General features: G+C 38.8%; 1 protein-coding gene across 2 annotated transcripts in view; it reads right to left on the bottom strand.

Moving 5' to 3' along the window:
- Positions 1-12,801: 12,801 nt before the first annotated feature.
- GALK2 (galactokinase 2) overlaps positions 12,802-20,120 on the bottom strand; it is a 44,281-nt gene continuing 36,962 nt past the window's right edge. For both annotated transcript variants that reach the window (XM_056500200.1, XM_056500199.1), the window contains 2 exons: positions 18,358-18,559; positions 12,802-13,280 (listed from right to left, as the gene is read on the bottom strand). In XM_056500200.1, coding sequence (XP_056356175.1) covers positions 13,073-13,280; positions 18,358-18,559 — 410 coding nt within the window. In that variant the 3' untranslated portion in view covers positions 12,802-13,072. The remainder of the gene's footprint in view (positions 13,281-18,357; positions 18,560-20,120) is intronic.

Here is a 20,120-nt window from a genome sequence, read left to right as displayed (position 1 = left end):
CTATTATTTTTGCATTGCACATAAGGATTGCTGGGTGAGGTCATAGGAGTTATAAAGTAAATCCCATTGACATGCTAGCCATCTTGTTAAGTTTAAATTTCTCAAGGATTTGAGTATCTAGTGCTCATATATAACACGAATGAGAAATTTGTGGGAAGAGTCAGTATTTTAATTCAATCAAATGATGTAAGTTGCACAGCGCACAGACATGTAGGTCCTTCTTTAAATCCAACTGGAATCATAATTGGAATGATGTTATCAGATAAAGAGACAGCAGTCTGGAAAATGTTGGGGTGCATTTAAGTGTGGCCTCTGGGGGCGCTTTGTTGGCAGCACCACTGAGCTTGGTGGTTACAGTAAAGGAGAAAAGGGATACCAATGGTGGTCTTGCACTCCTTCCTCTCTCTGACAGATATTCAGTGATCCAAATTGTCCCCATATCATAACAAAGACCCTGTTACTGACTTGTCAGGCTGCAGGGCTCACCCACTCTCTGAGAAGACTTTTCCACTGCTCTTCTCGCTGAAGTGGCAAACTGGGCTGGATACTGCCTCTGGATACTTCAAACTGGGCTGGATGCTGCCTTCTCTGTGTCCCTTATCCTGGTACACTGGGATTCTTTCAGGATCAAGGGAGGAGGAGAAAGTGCTCATCTTCTTTGTCATACTTTTCTCATTTTGTTCCTGTCAGATCATTGGGCACACTTTGATAACAGTAGCTTTTCTTCAGCCTCGTGTTGTTGGTTACTGATCCTGTTCCATTCTGTCCACTTTCTTCTTTCCAGGGAGAACACTGCTGCACATCAGGAGAGCACTGCAAGGATTTGAGATCTCCCCTGGTTTTAATAGGCAGTAAAACTTCTGTCCTCAATACTCTGTCAGAGGAGTTCCTCATCTTACTTGTTTCCAATATGAGGGTATTTCCTGCTGGCCTGAGCCCTACACCCATAACTTTGTTTTTATTTGTTTACTTATGTGTTTGTTACTCCTGTTGATCAGCCTTTTAGGTCCTTTTCTGCCTGCCTGCTGCTGCCCCTTTCCATGGAATTGGTTTTTTTGTGCATGTCACTGCTGCATGTAATAGGAGATTTTTTTTCTGTGTGGAGCACACAGATTCCAGATAGTGTGTCTCCAAACCCCACCTTGTGAGTAGGGTTAGATTATAATTCAGTTTCAGTCAGGACATTACTTTATCCCTTTTCTTTCCTAAACTCACATTTTGGAGCTAAAGCATTTCTATGCTTATGAGTTTCAAAAAGTCCTGGGCTAGATCTGGAAACTCAGGCCTTAGAATTCTAAGATCTTTCTAAGAATTCAAATTAACTGATTTGGAATTGCTTGGTACCTCCTTCTCCCCTTGCTAATTTGCAGCAATCTGGAACATTGTTCTCACACGTATTCTTCTTGTGAGTATATAAATTGTTTTGAAGCCCTATGGGATAATTGTCATTGCTGGAAAACTTTTATTGAATGGTGTCTGCCAGCATCAGAACTTGAGGAGGTTATTTCATCTTGGCTTTCATTTCAGTTCTATTTTAGCAGTTCTTTGTCTTCAACTCCATCATCTTCTCTGTGCACTGAACTGCTGTGTTCAAAGACATTTTTTGAAATAAAATTCTTCATTTTGTGGTTCTTTTTCAATGACGTTATTTCTCATTTTAGGAGCTTTTGTATTTCTTTAAGGCAAACGAGACATGTTAGTGGTTATTTGTAATTCTTTTTTGTTCAGTGGATTTCCTGTTATGCAAAAATGTAAAGCTTTTCTCACTGTTCTTCCAAACTTTTGTTTTCCTGTCTTGATAGTTTTGTACATCTGTGTCTGCTTTATAACCTGTGGCTAAGATGTACTTGCCCAGTTAAGATCTGGCTTTGTCTTTGTGGATGTCTGACAACTTACTGTAAAACTGCAAGTTAGAACTCCTGCTTGTTTGTTTCAAGACCTTCAAGAATTTAACAACTTTACTTTTCTTTAACAGCTTTTCTGAATGGACACCAGGGTACTGAAGATATACATAAAGTTAGCATGTTGTGCTTGCATACCATGTCAGTAATAATTGTATTTCTTTGTTAGTGTAAAAAAAGGGGAAGATTCAAAGGATAACACTTGCACAGGGGCCTGTGCACTGCACGAAGTGCCACATTTGCTTATGGAGCACAGGAAAAATCACAGAGTCACAGAATGGTTTGGGTTAGAAGCAGCCTGAAAGCTCATCCAGTTCCAAGCCCCTGCCATGGGCAGGGACACCTCCCACCTGCTCAAAGCCCCATCCAGCCTGGCCTGGAATACTTCTGGGATGGGGCATCCACAAACTCTCTGGGCAGCCTGTTCCAGTGCCTCACCACTCTCACAGGGAAGAATTTCTTCCTGTTCTCTGATCTAAACCTGCTCTCTCTCCTTTTTGAGCTATTACCCCTTGTCCCATCACTTTGTGTCTTTCTAAAAGGTTCATCCTCAGCTCTCCTGTAGCCTCTTTGGATAATGGAAGGTTTTGCACATACCTCTGCTTTACAGTTATTTTTCCTTTCATGGGCAGGTGGGCTGGGGACAGACAGACAGAAAGACACCCACCTTGTGAGACTGGATAAATACTGCTCTTTACCACCATGGAAATCCAGGATTATTAATACCAGTCTGTCCAGGCACGGTCTTTAAAAAACATCTGAAGCAGTCTAAGTTTCTGTGTTTTATTGCTAGTGTTTTAGTGGATCAGATGACCTTCTTAGCACCATTTTCATTAACCAATTCATTAACTGTAGAGAAATATCCTTGCATATTATTTTGTCTGGGAAGAAAAAAACTGTGGAAAATGTACTAAGGGGAGATACAGTTTTTTAACATTTCACTGGAAGGCTGATGTGTATCCTTAAGTATCAAGAAAATGCTATGTATTATTTTTATATTTTTGTTAGAAGAGGATTCAATTTGCAAAAATCTACCTAAAGATAGGAAATATATGGCAGATGAAGAAATAAGTGAATGGTGTGAACATATAAATACTCTGCCAAAGGAATCCAAAGCAAAACAGAGATTTGCTTTACATACTTCTGATATTAGAAGGATCATACCATGAGTAATGTGCTAATAAAAGCTGTGATTCTGTCAATATTTATAAACTATGTTATAAAATGCTTGACAGAATACAGAGGATTATGGGGGAAACAGCAATGCATGTAACTGAAGAAAAACTCAGCCACAAATGTTTCTTTTCTCTACTGATCTGGCAGCTGCAGTAATATTAGGTGTGATATATTTAAAAAAAAACAGGCAGAAAAGCCTGAGGTGAATGTAATCTTTAAGTTTATTGTGTAGGTTATACCGTCAGAGGTTTTGAACAGTGCTGCATTTGTGTTGGACTTTTCCTTTTGTAACTAGTATTTGTGCTGGGGTTCTTTTACATGTTTTACATGGGTTTTTTAGTTCACCTTTCTAACATATTTTAATGCTTTTAATGCTCACAAAAGGACAATGTTTTTGCCAGAGATAAGAATCAATTAGATTAAGGTAAGGGCATGATTGTAGCAAACTGCAGCTTAAAATGTGATAGACTAGTTTAATTCTTGATAAAACTTTATCACACACCTTGGTTCTTCTTAAATAGCTATACACAAAAGTCAGCATTATTTTTTTAAATAATTCAAACTTGCAGTTGTTTATGTTCCATACCTATTGTCATCTGCAGTTTTTCTGCTAGAAATGGAGAATGGTCTCCTGTAACATATTAGATTATTGCTGCCAATCTTTGCCAGAAATTCTGATCCCTTCTTATACTGGTATCACCATTAATTAGTACAGCACTTCATTTTGATGAAAAACAAAAATCTTAGTTAAAAAAAAAATCTCAGTACAAATGTATTTTGTAATATGAATGTAGAATTTCTTAGTCCCATCTGCTAGTCTACTCAGGTTGACAATATCCTTTATTGACATTTCTCCCATTTTTACAGCCCTCTTGTATCAGCTCAGGGTTGAATGCACCTCTGTGCTCCTCAGAATCTGGTGGCCAAGTCCTTTATCTCCTACTTTTTCCATGCCCACAATACTGATAATGCTGTGTCATATCCCTTGACTTGAAGGGTAATTGTACTCGAGTTTACAAACAGCGATATCCTTTTGGACTCCCTGACCAACCTGCATTGTGTTTAAAAACCTTTCTTCAGAAGTTTTTGCCAAGATGGTTTAAACCAGCTGGGGCAGGGAGGAGAAGAATGCATTACTCAAGTCTCACCCATTTATTTTGTTTCCTTTTTCTGCTGTGATCCACAATAGCTGGGACAGTTTTCTCTTTTCTAGACTGAGACAGACCACAGTAATGCAGACAATCTCAGCAAGTGGTTTGCCTAAAAGACAGAAACTTAAAAATACAGAAAAAAGGTTTGATTGGTTCCTCATCTTGTTATCCTTTAACCTAACATGTGATTTAAAATGTCTGAAGTGAGACTGAGCTTCAGCTTGGTTACTTTATTTCTGTTAGATTTTTGGGGAGTAAGGTTGAATGAGAAACATAAATCAAACCTCCCAAAATGTAATGAAACTCCTCTCATATCTGAATTCTAGCTTTATATATGGACTTGGTTCTATTGTGGTCCTGAATTATACTCTTTGGATCCAAACATCTATAAATCTTGAGGAAGCTTAGAGTATTTTCTGAATTTGGACATATTTCTATCTGGCATGTGTCCTTCTGAATGTAGAAAGGTCTTATCTGTTGTGTGGTACAGATATTCAGAGCCCTTTGTTCTTTTTATCTTAAAACAAAGAGGTTTCACAAGCAAAGATTTGCTAATTAATTCAATTCTTTCCCTGACACACACAGAACTTCTTTAATTACAATGTTTTTTGAGGATTTAATGAAGACTTACTTCAGTTTCTCTGAAACCTTTTCTCAAGGGATTCTTAGCATTTTGGTTTTCTGTATATTGAAAAGATTGCACACAACACATTAAAGGAAAACCAGTTTGCCACTGCTTTTCAGCATATTCAGCATAGGGACGCCTCAGCTTGCTTGTAAAATCTCAGCAGCTCCTGTTACAACAGGACAGCCCTTATTCAGTGAATCCAGAGGTCAGTTTGTGTTATGGTACTTTAACTTCACTGACTTCAACAAATTTCGCAACTTCATATAGAAGAGTGGAAAACTTTTTTTTTCAACTTTCAGTGTGGCATTTTTATATTTGTCATTGTTTTTATGAACTTCACAAGGACAAATTGTAAAACTTGTTATTAGGCTGACTAATGGGATAAAAAGAAAATTTTAGACTTCTTGTGAAACTGATTATGTTTTTCTCAGCAGATTTTAGGTGACTATTCACATTATGAGCACAATTCTGTCTAAAAATAAGTTCTGTCCACTTCTTTATGGGTTTATTGAGAACAGAAATTTCCACACCATTCTCCCTTTAATGTGACCACAATGGGCAGTCATAATTTGTCCATTTATAAAAAAGAATAAAGCAGCAAATTGGCCACCATAAACTGTTAGTATATCCACTTTTGCTGACATGTTTATTGTAGTTTGCAATATGCATGATGTTGATTCTCAAAAACGTTCCATTTTCTTTTTTGAGAATATGAATTATAAATTCATGAATCACAAAAATCAAGACTGCAATACAACTCAGGAGTTGGAAACACTACATACCACTCATCTATGTCATCCTCAAAAAGTGGGAATGTTGAAATTTTTCATAATTTGAATAAAAGCCTAAAACCTTATATTCATTGTACAGCTGAAGCCCAGCAAGTCAGATAGTTCTTGTATTTATGTAATGAGCAAAAGGCAGCTAATGAACATGTCAGGAAATGTTTAGAGAAAACCTAGAAAGGGACAAATATGTAAATTTCAGTACCCCACCTGAAACCTTATATAGCATAGAATCTCATAAAATAAACATAAAACTTTGCCTGAAGTCTGAAACTATTTTTAGTGTTTTGTTTTCATGGTATGTTTCAAAGGAAATGAACTTGACTCCAAAAAACACATCTAGGAATTAAAGATGGCCCCTAATGAACAGACAAAGGAATGAAAAAAGCAGAAGCCTTTGCAGCCTTAAAAGTAGAGTTCAAAATATCATTCCTCTTACAAAATATTTCCTGAAAATAGGCTTGTGGAGCACAAAAGTAAATTCTGGAAATGCGAGAACTATGAAAGCAAGTCCAGTAGTCGGCACTTTCAAAAATAAATAAAACCATCAGGCAACAACTGTATGCTAATTGCATTTAAGAAATAAAAGACCACCTACATAGAAATAAAATAAATCTCATTAGTGGAGCTAAAGCAGATAGTTGGGATTCAAACTCTGCTAACCAAAACCTTTAGGCTCATCAGAAAGAGCTGATGAATTCACTGCCATTTTCCTTGGGATGGGGGAGAGCTGTGCAAGCCCTGTGCCCCTCACTCCAGCTCTAGTGGCTGCTGTGCATTTCCTGGCAGAGCTGTGCCCTCACTTTCAGAGCCAGCCCAGTTCTTGCACAGCTAAGGCAGGGAGAAAGGAGGGCACCCAGAGCATGCAGTGCAAGGGGCTGAGAGCTGAGGGTGGCACTAATAAATCCCACAAATCCTGAGTGTTCTTCTGTCCACAGAATTTTATTTATTTAACCATTTAATTTGTTTTATGAAAAATCAGCTTTAGGAAGCATGTATCACTGCAATCTTATAATCAAGGAAGTGAAACATTTTACGACTTTTAGGCAGGACAATAAATTTTGAAGGTTTTCAGTAACAATAGCGAGAGGCCTGTAGGTCCATCTCCTGAAGCAGCTCCCAGAAACCATCCTATTCCCTCTAGAGGAAGTATTGAAAATCATTTGCAGCCAGTCACCCCTCTCTCCCCACTGGCCATCATCGTGTTATAGATCTTCAGAAACAAAAGCTGCCCCAGCCTTCACTCGCTCTCTCAAATGCTCTTCTGAAAATAAATGAAAAAAATAAAATAATTTTTAAAATCAAGGCTATTCAAAGCTCCTCATCTATTTTGCAGCTGACATAATTAGATTGGCTGTGGAAAGATTGCAGAGGAATTTGAGTGGATATATTTGTAAGGCCAAGGCCTGACCATAACCAGTTTGAAAAAAAAGCCCAATAGGTATTTTTTCCTTGACCTTTAACCCTTTGTCCCCAAATTTTTTCATTCACAGTTAGTATTTGGCTCTGACTAAGTTTATGATTCAGCTGTGGAGCTTTAACTTAATCTGACAGAAGTTCTGTAAATCCTTGCTAGATGTTTTTGGTTCTGATTTTACCCCCTGTTTTCGGTTAGAATTTTTAATTTAGCTATGAAAGTTAGAGCTTTATGTTCCTAAATAAAATTAGGTTCAGCTCTTCATAAAAAAACTTTGTATTCATGGAGCTGCTATAGCTGTTTAAAAGTGGTGCTCTGATTTTTTAATTCTTTTTTCCTCAAGTACAGGGTCTTGTCCAAATTATTTTCTAGATGGAAGCTTGAAAAGGAAGTAGACAGGAAAGAATGTTCCCAGGGAGAAAGTCAGCAGAAAATGCTCCAGCATTTAATCAGAACAATTTAATTCTGTTGATAATTGATCAGTAGAATACAATTTAAAAATTCTCCTCAGTGTCAGAACAGCTCAGCCAAGAAAAATAAATACATGTATTTGTCACATGAAGGACAGATAAGAAACTAGAAAATGTAGAACAACATGAATTAAAACCTTCCCCCATATGGAATTTGGCAAAAAAATAAGGTATTTAATAATATTTCTAAGGAATTGCTTTAAGAGCTTCATACAAATCTGCTTCAGAGTCCCTTGAAAAATTAATTTGGATTTAAAAAAAAGAACCCCACACATCTGGCTTGATCATTGGCTGATAGAATATATTTTTATTCCCACCCCAAATCACACACAGCTTGGCTGGAAAGAAGACAGCTGCTTGGGCACTAGTTGTGTTTCAGTCTGAAGTACATCTAATCTTTATTGAGTTATTTGATCCTTGTGTGCCAAGTGCAGAAAGTTATGCTTTAGTGGGAAGATAATTTTTTTTCCCTTTTAATGGGTAATTTTGGCCCACAAAAAAAGTTTAGGAGATGATAGCAGTTCTCAAAATGCTTTAGACTTAAAATCCAATTAATATATCCAGTGCTTTTGTATGAATACTCATCAGTGTTGCTTCTGCAGGAACAATGCTATTGGAAAACAATCTCAAGCATTTTAATGATCAATTAATTCTGAAAGCTCCTTAATGTCTTCTCATCTGGAGCTTAAACATTTTTTACTTATCTACAGTTTTTCCATTATAGGTCTGACACCTGTGATGGATTTGGTCTGAGTGCCTTAAATTACTTGTGAGATTTGGGCACGTTAGCTCTATGTGTAAACTCTCAGTATTTGTTATTGCATTGCTTGAACTATTTGCAGGGAGTATGGGCTGGGTAAATCCATATGATGCTGAAATCAAGTGTCCAAACCTGCAGAGGCTTCAGGAGCTCCAGAAAAAGCTCATCCTCAGGTTTAACTGGCCAAACAATTGTGGGAGACCTGAGGAAAAGCAGGTGCTGAAGAAGCAGAGGTTGCCAATGTGTCAGCTCCAGCTTTGCCCTGCAGCCCAGGGCACGGGGAGGCTGCAGGGGTGGTTGGGCACTCTCTGCCCTTGGCACAGTGACTGTCAGTGCCAGTACAGCTGTCTGTAAACCTGGGCTGCCACGGGAGGCTGTGCTCTGTCCTGTCTGTCTCAGAAAATCTCAATTACTTGTGACACCAGTCCAAAAGCACAGGGCAGAGTACAAGAGATAAGATCAGTACCAGAATTAATCTCTTGCCTCTATTTTATGAGATTGAATCTCAGAAGAGCATTTGATGAAAGAACTGCAGAGCTGAGGGAGGACAGATGTGTCGGCAGCATTACTTGGCAGTGCTTCCTCTGCCAGTTCTCTGTGTACTGGGAAAATCTGTCAAACAGGACTTATCACAGTGAGCAATTTGCAGTTAGTTTTACATTCCCACTGTAGTCCTTTCTGCTTTGTGAACTAGTCTCTCTTATCAATACCTAGCCTTCAGTCTCAAAATTAAATTAATGTGCTGCATGATTCACAGGTTTCATAACATTGTCTTACCCGTCCAGTTTCCATAGTACTTTTTAGTGTAAGTTCTTTTATAGAGTTTCTTTTTTCTTGATGAACCTTATAATGACAAGAATCAGGGAGCTTCATTCCTGCCTAGAAGAGCTATGATTTGCAAGGTATCTTTTTTACAACAGGATACTCTTGTGAATGTTGTGTATCTTTAACTAGATCTGGTTGGGATTTAGCACATAAATAAGCTTTGTAGTTAGCTGAAAATACAGATCTTTCACTTCACTGAAGCTGTAGTGCAGCAGTTGCTCCAACATATCAAGATGTTATTAAAGAGACACATGGACTTGGAGAGGAATTTCAGAAGGATTATACTGACTAAGTAGTCAGCAGTTGCTAAAATAAAAGTTGGCATTCAGATCATATTAACTAGAAACCAATATTCCCGAAAATGTTATGTAAGTAACTATTATATATTAGGCTGCCATATGTCCGTGTGTTTGCTGTGTCCAAGACATGCACGGCTGTGATCCCCTCCCAATGAGTGAATGGTAAAATTGCTCTCATGCTATTTCAGAGGATGAGCATGTTCCTGTGTACAGAGACACAGTCAGCAAATGCAGTGATGAAGACTTACATGTCAGTGGGATTACCATAATGCAGAGTATTAGTATGGCACCAGGCAGTGATGCTGCACCCGGATGTCTAACAGTGTCTCCATTCCAGATCCTTTTTGGAAATGTTTAGAGCCCATTTACTGCACACTAAGATTAAACTGGCGATTGAATGAATTACAGTCAGGCCTTAAGATAAAATTACACTCCATGGATAATCATAGCCTGTGCTAACCTTCACTGGGTGCAGGGGGTAATAGTGACAAAGGATGAGAAAACGCCTGAGGCACTTAAAGGCTCTGAGGCAGAGAAAGCATTAATAGTAAGAGCAGTTGTTCTCTGGGTACCAAACCCCCTGAGCAGGAGGAGAGGGACAGGGATCCGAATGAAGCACCTGCAATCCAAGGGGAGATGGGCAGTGACTTCACCACCACTTGACTTCAACACTTACCAGTCTCTGGGGCCAGATGGATTCACCCAAGGAGCAGAGAGACCTGGTGGAAGTACTCACTGGGCCACTTTTCATCACTGATCAGCAGTTTCACCTGAGGAGGTTTACATTGGGTATTCGGAAAAAATTCTTCATGGCAAGGATTGTCAAACACTGGAGCAGGCTGCCCAGGGCAGTCACCATCCCTGGAGGGATTTAAAAGATGTGTGGATGTGGCACGTGGGGACATGGTTTGTGGTGCATTTGTCAGTGCTGGCTCATTGCTTGGACTTGATGATCTTAGAAGTCTTTTCCATCCTGAACAATTCCATGCTTTGATTTACCAATTAGTGTTACTCTAGTTATAAAGAGATTTTAAAAAGGTAGTCAGGAAAAGCTATTAAAAGTGCAGACCTGCAAAGTCTTGCTTAGGCAATATGCTCATAAACTGCTGCTCTAGACTTAGAAATTTTCATCAAAATTGAAATCTTCTTGCTTTATTGTTACAGATACTACTAATATCTTTGCCCATTATCATTCTCATGCTCTGATAATTGGAGAGTTTTACCATTATGTAGAAACATGTCTTTAAAGTTTTAAAAAGCAAGCAAAAAACCCCCCCAAACTACTTTTGTTTGTTTAAAAAGAAACATTTACTTCCTACATATAGTCAGTAAATAAAAATACCTGAGTACCCTTTTTATGTAAATAGGTTGAATTCTGTAGGTTTTCCCATGGAAGTTATGTCTAAATTTTACTGGGGAAGAGATTAATCAGAAGTTGAAAACTTTTTGTTCTTTTTTTGGTTCTTCTTTTATACTGTTTTTCTTTTAATATCTGGTTTCCTTTTATTTGTTTGTGAGAATATAATTTATAAGATTAATTGTCAGAAAAGTTTTGAAATGTACTGCAGCCTGCGTGTTTCGGGGAAGATTCTGCAACTTTGTGTGTCATGCTCAACTTGAAGAAGAAGGAAAAAACTCCATAATATATTTTTATTCTGCTCATACATTGATTACTTCTTCCATGAATCCAGCTGAAGTTCTCTGCAAATATCTTAATGAAAGGACTGGTAATTATTGTTTTCTACTCTATTTTTGTGACAGGATAATAAATAGGAACTCACTGGAGTAAGCTCAGGATTGTATTTCATTAGGCAGTTGGTAACAAAGCAATGACAATATTTTCTTCAAAATGTCTGTGGCTATCTTAACCATTGTTGAAGAAAGCTGATTTTTACTTTTTGGGGTCCTCTGTTTACAGGTTTATTTGAATGCACAGTATATCTACTGTACATTACAAATATATTAAATTTCAAAGATGACAGGAGGGAATGTTTAAGATTAGCTCATTCTATAATTCTGCCAATTGTTCAGAACTGTCTCTCCTCTCCTTTGCTCTCCCCTTCTCACATTTTAACTGTCCTCCCTCCGAATCCTCTTGTGCCCAGAGCCCATCCTTTTCCTCGAGTGTTTGATTTACTTTACTCAAGCATTCTGTTCCAATTTTCCTGGTTGTCAGAAATAAGAGATCATCTCTACTGGTACTACAGCCATGACATTCCCCTCTGAGGTTCCTGAAAAGATCTGGTAGTTTGCATTGGCTGTCGTTCATCTGCTGTGCTCAGATTTGGCAGAGTCTTCTCAGAGAGTTAAGAGCCTCTGAGAATTTGGGTTTGGCCTGAATTAGCATGGGTAATGTACAGAAAATCTGTGAGATCTCTAATTTGATGCAGACTTCTGGACATTAACTCGTGCTTAGCATCACAAAAACGTGCCCAGGGCCAACTCTTGCTGTGACTTTTACGTCTGCAAGGGCTGTGACACGACCAAATCTTCTCTTTGGTTTTCTTTGGAGAGAGCAGAGAAGTGGAAGTTTGTGCAAGAGAGAGGCCACAGGAGCTTGACTTTCCCCTTGGGCGCAGGGTTAGGACATCTTTGGGGGATCTTGGTGTACAGTCCCCTTTCTGCAATCACAACCATTTTTCCTGCTGAGAACTGTGGGTCTGTACTGCCAGAGCAGTCATAGAAGATGGCAGGAGCAGACAGTGGTAGCAAGCTCAGAATTTGTCAGTAATGTCAATGACATTTTCCCTTGGTCCTACCCAGAACATATTTTTGCTTAGTACAACTGAGTAAATTCTCTCATTAATTATTCCTTATAAATTGTAATTGGTTTTTTTTACATGGTCAGTGGATCATATTTAGTCCTTTATAATAGTTTTGTACAAAATGCAAATGTTTTATGATGTAGATGCACAGCTGGGACTCAAGCATGAGATCATGGTGTTTGGATAACTCAAAATCCAACTCTGCTTCATTATTTGCTCATTCACTTAGGTTGTCATATCATATAGCTCATTAATAGTGTTCATTTTTTTTGAAACTTTCATACCTGCACAAAGATTCCTAAAAATACCACCAGGAGAAAAGTTTGTCCTACTTAACATAATGCTTTACTTGGTTCCTCCAATATTATCACTAATTTCAATAGTAATTATCCTACTTGTGGAGAGTAGGATGTTTAGTTTGGATGTTTAGCAAGGTCCTTCCAATTTTCTGAATACTTCAGTTTAATCTTCCTTTTTACAGAATACTCCAAACAAAACAATATCCAGGACCTGAAGAGAAAAAGCAATGAACAGCCCTGCAAACAGTGCAGGGTTCCCTCCCTCCACTGAGACAGCTCATTGCACACCTTTTTGTCTTTTATTACAGTAAAGGGAAGAGTGAGACAGTGTTACAAATCATCATCTTTATTTCAATTTCCCTTTTCCCTGTCAATAGGTTTTAGTAAATCAATATTTATACTGAAAGATATATTTAATATGGGGAAAAAAAGGCATTTGTAATCAAAGAGTTTTCTTTTAATTGCTTCTTCAGAAATACATTTTGATAATAGCAACTGCTCATTACAATAAAAACCAGAAAAAGCATGTACTGTGGCATGGGAAGTACTGCCAGTTCTACATGCTCTACATAGTTTCTTTAAAATTTTTATGTTCCTTAGGCCTCAACAAAAACCAAAGCTCCTCTTCCAGGTTTGGTAGCAAACAGACTATTATTTTCCACTGCTAACCTTTGGCCATCCGTTTGGTAATAAGCCTTTTTTACATTTTTTAGGAAAGTGTTCAGCTTGTCAGTAGGCACCATTGACACAGTGCAGCCACCCCATCCAGCTCCAGTCAGACGTGACCCAATGGCCCCAAATTGCCTAAAAGAAAATAACAGGGGAAAAGAATAATGTAAAATAAACCAAAAAGAGATACTTTGTCATATATAAAATTTTTATGGAAAACTCAGATGTGTTTTGAGTATTCCCATGTCATTGGACTTTTCTGATTTTTACTTGCTTGTATGTAACACTACAGCAATTTGCAGTTACCCTTTTGGGCCAAAGAAAAGTGCTGATGCTTTAAACTGCAGTATAGTAATTTCTATCAGTTCCAAAAGTCCCCCTGTTTTGTAATGCTTCAGCATCAGCTGTTTTTAGGATCACAGCACAGCTGAGATGAAGAAAGCAGGAGAAGAAAGGAATTGTGTTAGCAACATTCATAAGACATCAGAAGTGAAAACAGAAATACATGACAAAAATAACAAAAGAGGGTTCATAAACTAATTGCACAGGATGTAGGCATGCAAGCCATTTTCTAATGTGGCAAAGACAAATAGCTCTATTCTTCCAGGACAGATCTAAACCACGCTGAAGATTCACAGGCTTCTGCAGGACTGCTGAGTGTGCCAGTCAAGAGAAGAGTTCAGAGACTCTCAAAAAGTCATAGGGTCACTGCACTCTGTATAAAATAAACTCACATAAACTACTGTTTATGGTGAATGAACAGAGTTGGGTATCTCTCTTTAGAGAAACCTCATGAACTTCAGGCTGTAGAGGTAAAATATGAATGTAGTCCCAAAAGAAAAAAAATGCTCTCAATGAGGAGTGTGAACAGAAAGAACAATGACAAATAAATGACATGCAAAATATAAACCATTCCCAGCCTCAAGATACTGGCCTACTAGAAACGTCCTAGAGCAAACCCCATGCTGTTATACTGCAAGACTCAGATGTCATCTCATTAGAATTTAGAATTGTTTTCAGTAGTTTGCTTACCTGTGTTCCTGACCTTAGACTCAGAAAAAATAGGAAAATACCATGTAATAAGTTACTTTGGGGCTTTTCTAACTTAGTGAGAACAGAACGAGTAAGATTTAGAAAACTCATCTGAAATCTTATTCTTGTGGGAGATCTAATCTGACTTACAAACAAATACTTCTGATGTGTTTCCAATAGCCATGCACAGAGAGATTCACCAGCCCCAGAATGTTAAAGGGAGAGACAACATCATGTGAACAGCACTGGAAAATGACAGCTCATTTGGAGTGGGCTGTTGTAATTTTTCATGTGTGCTTTTTTTGTTAAATGAATCTGGTGTAGTTAATATAGGTTTAGGTCATATTTCAAGCAAGTACTTGCATACGTGTTTGATTCTAAACACACATCTCTTCTTGAACAGAAACACTTTCTTCAGTGTTTCTGTGTGGTGCCACCCTTCAGATTGTCTCGATTTTATGTTCATTTTGCATTTCCTGTTGGTGTTTTATTTTACTTATTGTTATTCCTGTAAGCCACTCATTCTCTGATGCAATTTTGGTAGTTTCTAGTCCATGGAGCAACCTCCTAAAATGAGCAGGATCCAATCCAGTCTCAGTTGCAATCAATAAGGAAATTCCCATTGACTTTATAAGGCCCAATCCACTTTTCAGAGTCTGTTAAATCAACTGTCTGTACTCATTTGGTCTGTTACCTCAGACAGAACTTCATATTTCAGATGGTGTCTGGCTTTTATTTTGGTAGGCAACTGAAATCCCTTCAGAATTGTTCTGAACCTTTTATTGATTTCATAATTCTCTGTGGTCATGCTCATGCCTCATTTTTACTGAGTCATTTTCGAATACTTAGCTGAAATAAAGCATAAAGTAGACAGAAAATATGCCTGTTGCAGAGCTGAAGTCACTGTGTTTCAAAATACTGTGGCTTAACAGTGTCAAATATGGTGATAGCAGCCACTTGGGGCTACCTGATACTACATGGGTCCAGGAGGGAGCACCTAATTCTGTGTCTGCAGGAGATGTGGTGCCTGGGAGGTACCTAGATCAAACACAAGGAAGTCATCTTTGGAACAGGTCTGAAAACTGCCTCATTAAAGTTTTAATCAGTTCAATACTAAGCTGGACCCCTCTGGTAAAGTGGGATTCCTGGCCAGACACTCCTCTTGTGCACTGGCATCTAGATAGTTTTGGAAGAGGAGTCCGAGCAGACAATCTTGTGGATGGGGAGCTCACCCACACAGTGGGAGCTGTGGGTTTCATGTGTGGGAAAGGCCCTGTATGCTGCTGGGCTGTGCTGCAGGGACAAGGAAAATGTGTCTGCAGCCCAGTGCTGGGGACACTCAGTCCCAGTCCCAGGTTCTGGCCTTTGCTGCTGCAAGTGTTTATATATCTTGTTCCAATCTTCACTGGACACAAAGACAATTAGCTTATGGGGTGTAAATAAGAGTAAAAATATGAGTACTGCAGCAAAGGAAAGAAGAATAAAAGAATAAAAGGAGAGAGTAAAAATGGAAATCCCCTAGTTTGGTATATGGAAACAGTAGGCAAGATATGGCAGTAGTCCATTTTAAAAATAACTGTGGTTTAAAAAAAAAGAAAAACAGAGCAATATTGTTAATTTGAAATACCTAAAATTATGAAGTAGCTTTTCAGAAAGCATGGAGTTAACACAGTAATATTTAAATATATGAATGGGAAGGATTGTGCTTATTCTGCTTTGTAGTTTGCATTTGAATAGCATCTTTAAGTGTTTTTGGCTTTGTTGAAATTTCAAATTATGCCATGATTGCAGGCTCTGCAGCTTTAAGAATATGGAAATGGTAAGAGTCTTGATAAAATGCAGAATTGTGTTGGCTACCATAGTGCACCTGGATGTAATGTACAATCTGTATCTTTTAAAAGTGGTCAGAGAGGATTCAGCTGTCTGTCTGTAAGAGGCATGGCTGGGAACACAAAAAATACCAGGATTTACAGCACTAAAAGATGGAGAATAAGTAAATGAAAGTAAGTTATGTACAACACTAAGGAATGAGAGATTTTCAAGAACCTAACTTACTCAGGAGCTCACATGGAATTTTTTCCCCTAATTGTTTAGTAAATCTGCTGTGTTATCTGATTTAGAAGACTAACAGGTAAATCAACTACTAACAGCATGAGGTGGGTTAGAGAAAGCAAAAGTCTTCAATCTTTGCAAAATGAAAAAAACAACTGACCAACTCGTGGTTACAGTTTTCAGCACTACAAACCACAGCAAGTATGGATCCCTTTCTTTCTTGGCAGAAGTTATGCAGTAACACATAAAGATCTAGGCAAAAGAGAAAACATCTGGATATGCAGATTACTCTTCACAGTTTAAACCTTGTAAGGAGAGAGCAGCAGTAGACTCAGGCAATTCTGTGGAATGTATTTTTGGAAAAGCTTTTGAAAGTTACAGGGTGGCTGCACATCATTGTAAGTAAAGAATGTAATTTGTGTCGTTCCCAGCCATTTCTATAATCACATCAGCCAAGTCATCCTAGAGTGACTACTGATTTTATGTACTTTAGGCTTTTTAATGTACAACTTAAGAAAAGTTAATACTTTTTTTCCAAAAGTTAGATGCTGGCTTAAGCTGCATTCATCCAGAATAGTTATACACTTTTAGAAATCTGCAGACACTTGTGTCACCCCACATTTCCCTTCTGGCAGTAATGCTACTCCAGCTTAGGGCAGTTTCCCAAATGAAGCACACCCTTCTCCAAGGAGAAGAAGCAACAATTAGAGGCACAAGTTGGGAGGGTGGCATCACCAGGGAGCCATTATGAGACTGTGGGAAGCAGCTGGGACAGGATGGCTGGGGCAGGGATGGAGTAGAAGTAGGACAGGTGAGCAACTATTTCCCCCAGTCACTGTAGAAACAATCACCAACCACTAAATTCCTTCTGCAGGCACTGAATTTAGATCACAGTTAGCACCAGGTGTCTGTCCTGTGATTAAATATACTAGAAAAAATGAAATAAAGGAGGACTGAAATGTGTGCACTGTTTGATGCTGACCCTGTGGGAGGGATGAAATGCTATGTAGGATGTGAGTACTAAGTGCTTGTTTTTGATTTGTGGATTAACACATGATTGTACCAGATCTCATCGTCCCCTGCAGCTGAGTCATGGAAACAGCCTGATACCACAACAACCTGTGTGTGGGAGAACAGAAGGGACAAAATGGCACTCAGGGAATGTGCTTTGGAATTGAGAATGTTTCCTCACGACCAAAGTGAGTTTGGAAGGGATCACAGCTGAAAGAATAATGCTGGGGCAGAGATGGAGACTTAATTATATGTGGAAAGCTCAGACAGCACATAGAGAAGCAGTGTGTCAGCCCCTGTAACAGTTAGCACACTCATTTCTTAAACAGTGAAGTGCTGTCCAACCTATCTGATACTCTGGACAACTTACTTATAGTTGAAAAAATGTAAATGGCATTGCACTACATTTCATTATAATTCCAAGACAACCTAAGATTGTAGAACAGCTTGTTTATGCCCTGAAATCCTGTGGCAGCAGTACTGAAATGCTTAGAAAACATGAAAAAGATAGGTTTAGATTAGATATTGGAAAGAAATTTTTTCCTATGAGAATTGTGAGGCACACACAGTGGAACAGGTTACCCAGAGAAATTGTGGACACCCCATCCCTGGAAGTGTTTAAGGCCAGTTTGGATGGGGCTCTGAGCAACTGGTCTGGTGTGAGGTGTCCCTGCCCATAGCAGGGGGGTGGAACACGATGATCTTTAAGGTCCCTTCCAACCCAAAGCATTCTATGATGCTATAATTCTAAGAAATAGAGCAAAAGTAACAGTTCAGATAGAACAAGTAAGATGATGTTTTAAGAAAACCACTTATGACTTCTTCTGCAACTTAAAAAAGAGTAGCCAACAGTCTAACGTAACACTTGTGACGATGAGTCAGTCCAAAAGCAAAATCTGTAATAAAGCCATAAACCGTAGCTTTCATCTGAAAGTATTACACAGATGTCAGCAGGGAAACAATTGACCATGTAATGCCCCTGCAGGAGATTAATTTTGTAAGGAGAGACAAGAATACTTTCATTTTAAGGCTGCAATAGCCAAGGATGTCATATTTTCTCCTCAATTCGAACCGTATTCTCCACAGGCGATTACTCTTGCTTGTGGTCAGAACTTACAGGCAGATGTCGACCAGGCGATCCAGTTCAGGACAGCTGCACTCATACATCTCCCTGCAGCTGATATGGCTCTGCTTCATTAATTCTCCCAGCAGCTGGAGTGCATTGGCAGGTGCTTTGCTGCAAATCTTCTGAAATTCCAGCACTCTGGCAGCCTCACTGTACACGTGCTTTGCACGCTGGTATAGCTTAAAGGTGGAAACTGCACAAAAAGAAAACTGCATTATTGTTCACTACAAAAGCAACATACAAAAACACAATAGGATTGTGTTTTAAAAGGCCTAATAAAAAATAATGTGTAGAGGTTATCAGAATGCAACGTACACATCTTCTTTTGTTTTGACAGCTTCATGCACATGCTCTGGTTATTTGCTGTGCCACTGGACAGGCTCAGTCTCTCCTCTTACTTTGCAGAGGCAAGGCAGAAAGTGCAAGGGTTGGCAGTGACAGCATTAGGGCATTAATCTGAAGTTTTCAAATAGCAGCAGAACAAAGGCAGGAGAACACCTGGAGGGTCCCCAGTGCCCTACAGGCAGCTGTCAGCCAGCACCTGCTGGCCCAAGGCCTTGTGTGTGGCTGTTCCATGCCAAATCTGCATCAATTATGGAACTGTGCAGATGGACCTTTGCTTGAAAAAAAAGCAACCACTAAACCACAAAAAACACCACCCACTTGTTTCCTTTTTTTTTTCTTTTCTCAATAATGCAGGCTCACAATCCAGTAGATAATACCAGATATTAAAGGTACAGTGAAGAGAACAGGTGCTTTCACTTTGGTTTTCAGGGTTTATTTTTGGTACAGGTTACTTGCCAAAGCATCAATGCTGCCTTTATGGATGTGAAGAGATGCCAAGCCCAGACAGGTACTGATTAGTATTGACCTACTAAGAACAAAGACTATTTTCTATTGTGCCACAAAAATGCAATTCTGCTGGGAAGGGTCAGTGGGGTGTCCAAACCTGTGTGGCCATCAGGGTAGAGACCTCCATCAAGCCTTAATAATGGGGCATAGAAAGGAAGGAGATGGCTGTGGTTAAAGACTCCACAAGCCACCCATATTTACAGGAAGGTTTGGTTTGCAGCTAATATCTGAGAATTGATCTGCTGTTCCCAAGCTTGTGCTGTAGTTCATTGTTTTCCTCTCCCAATATAGTTCTGTTTGCTTTAATACCATGGCTACTATTTAGGAAGTATTGTTCACCAGAAGCATGCATGACATAATTTAATTTATGACTAAATTGGTTTGAGTGAGCTGTTTGGGTGGTAAATATTAATGGACTTTAACCTCTATATGGAGCACCTACTGCACTGTTTCCTTATTGTAGCATAGCAGAATCTTGCTAAAGCACTTCAGAACATTCTTCATCTTCTTTTTACATGTAAATTCTCCTTTACAGTGAAGTTTCTCTTTCCATTCAGCTCCTGGTCTCTCTTACTTTCTAAAATGGCTGATAAAACACTCAAATAGAGGTAAAAGGAGAAGCAAGATCAGCCCTGTATTTAAAATAGAACTTGCTGTGTGACTCAGACCAACCGAGTCCCCACTTTTCTGTTCTGTTGAGACTGCCAAGTTCTAGAACCACTTCTGACTCTTTCAGTAATCTACATTTGCAAATACATGTAGAAATCTTCCTTGAAAGACTGGAAATAAAATTAGGTCCAGTATGAAGTCTCTCATGTTGTACACTCCAGGCAGCAATCCTTACAGACTAAAACTTCATCAGCACCTCTATAATGCCTTTTTATTTCTCCAGAGTATTTCAC

This window comes from Oenanthe melanoleuca, chromosome 10 (assembly GCF_029582105.1).
Source record: "Oenanthe melanoleuca isolate GR-GAL-2019-014 chromosome 10, OMel1.0, whole genome shotgun sequence".
NCBI lineage: Eukaryota > Metazoa > Chordata > Aves > Passeriformes > Muscicapidae > Oenanthe > Oenanthe melanoleuca.
The sequence above is the reverse complement of the archived record's forward strand: the minus strand, read 5'-3'. Positions and strand labels throughout refer to the sequence as shown.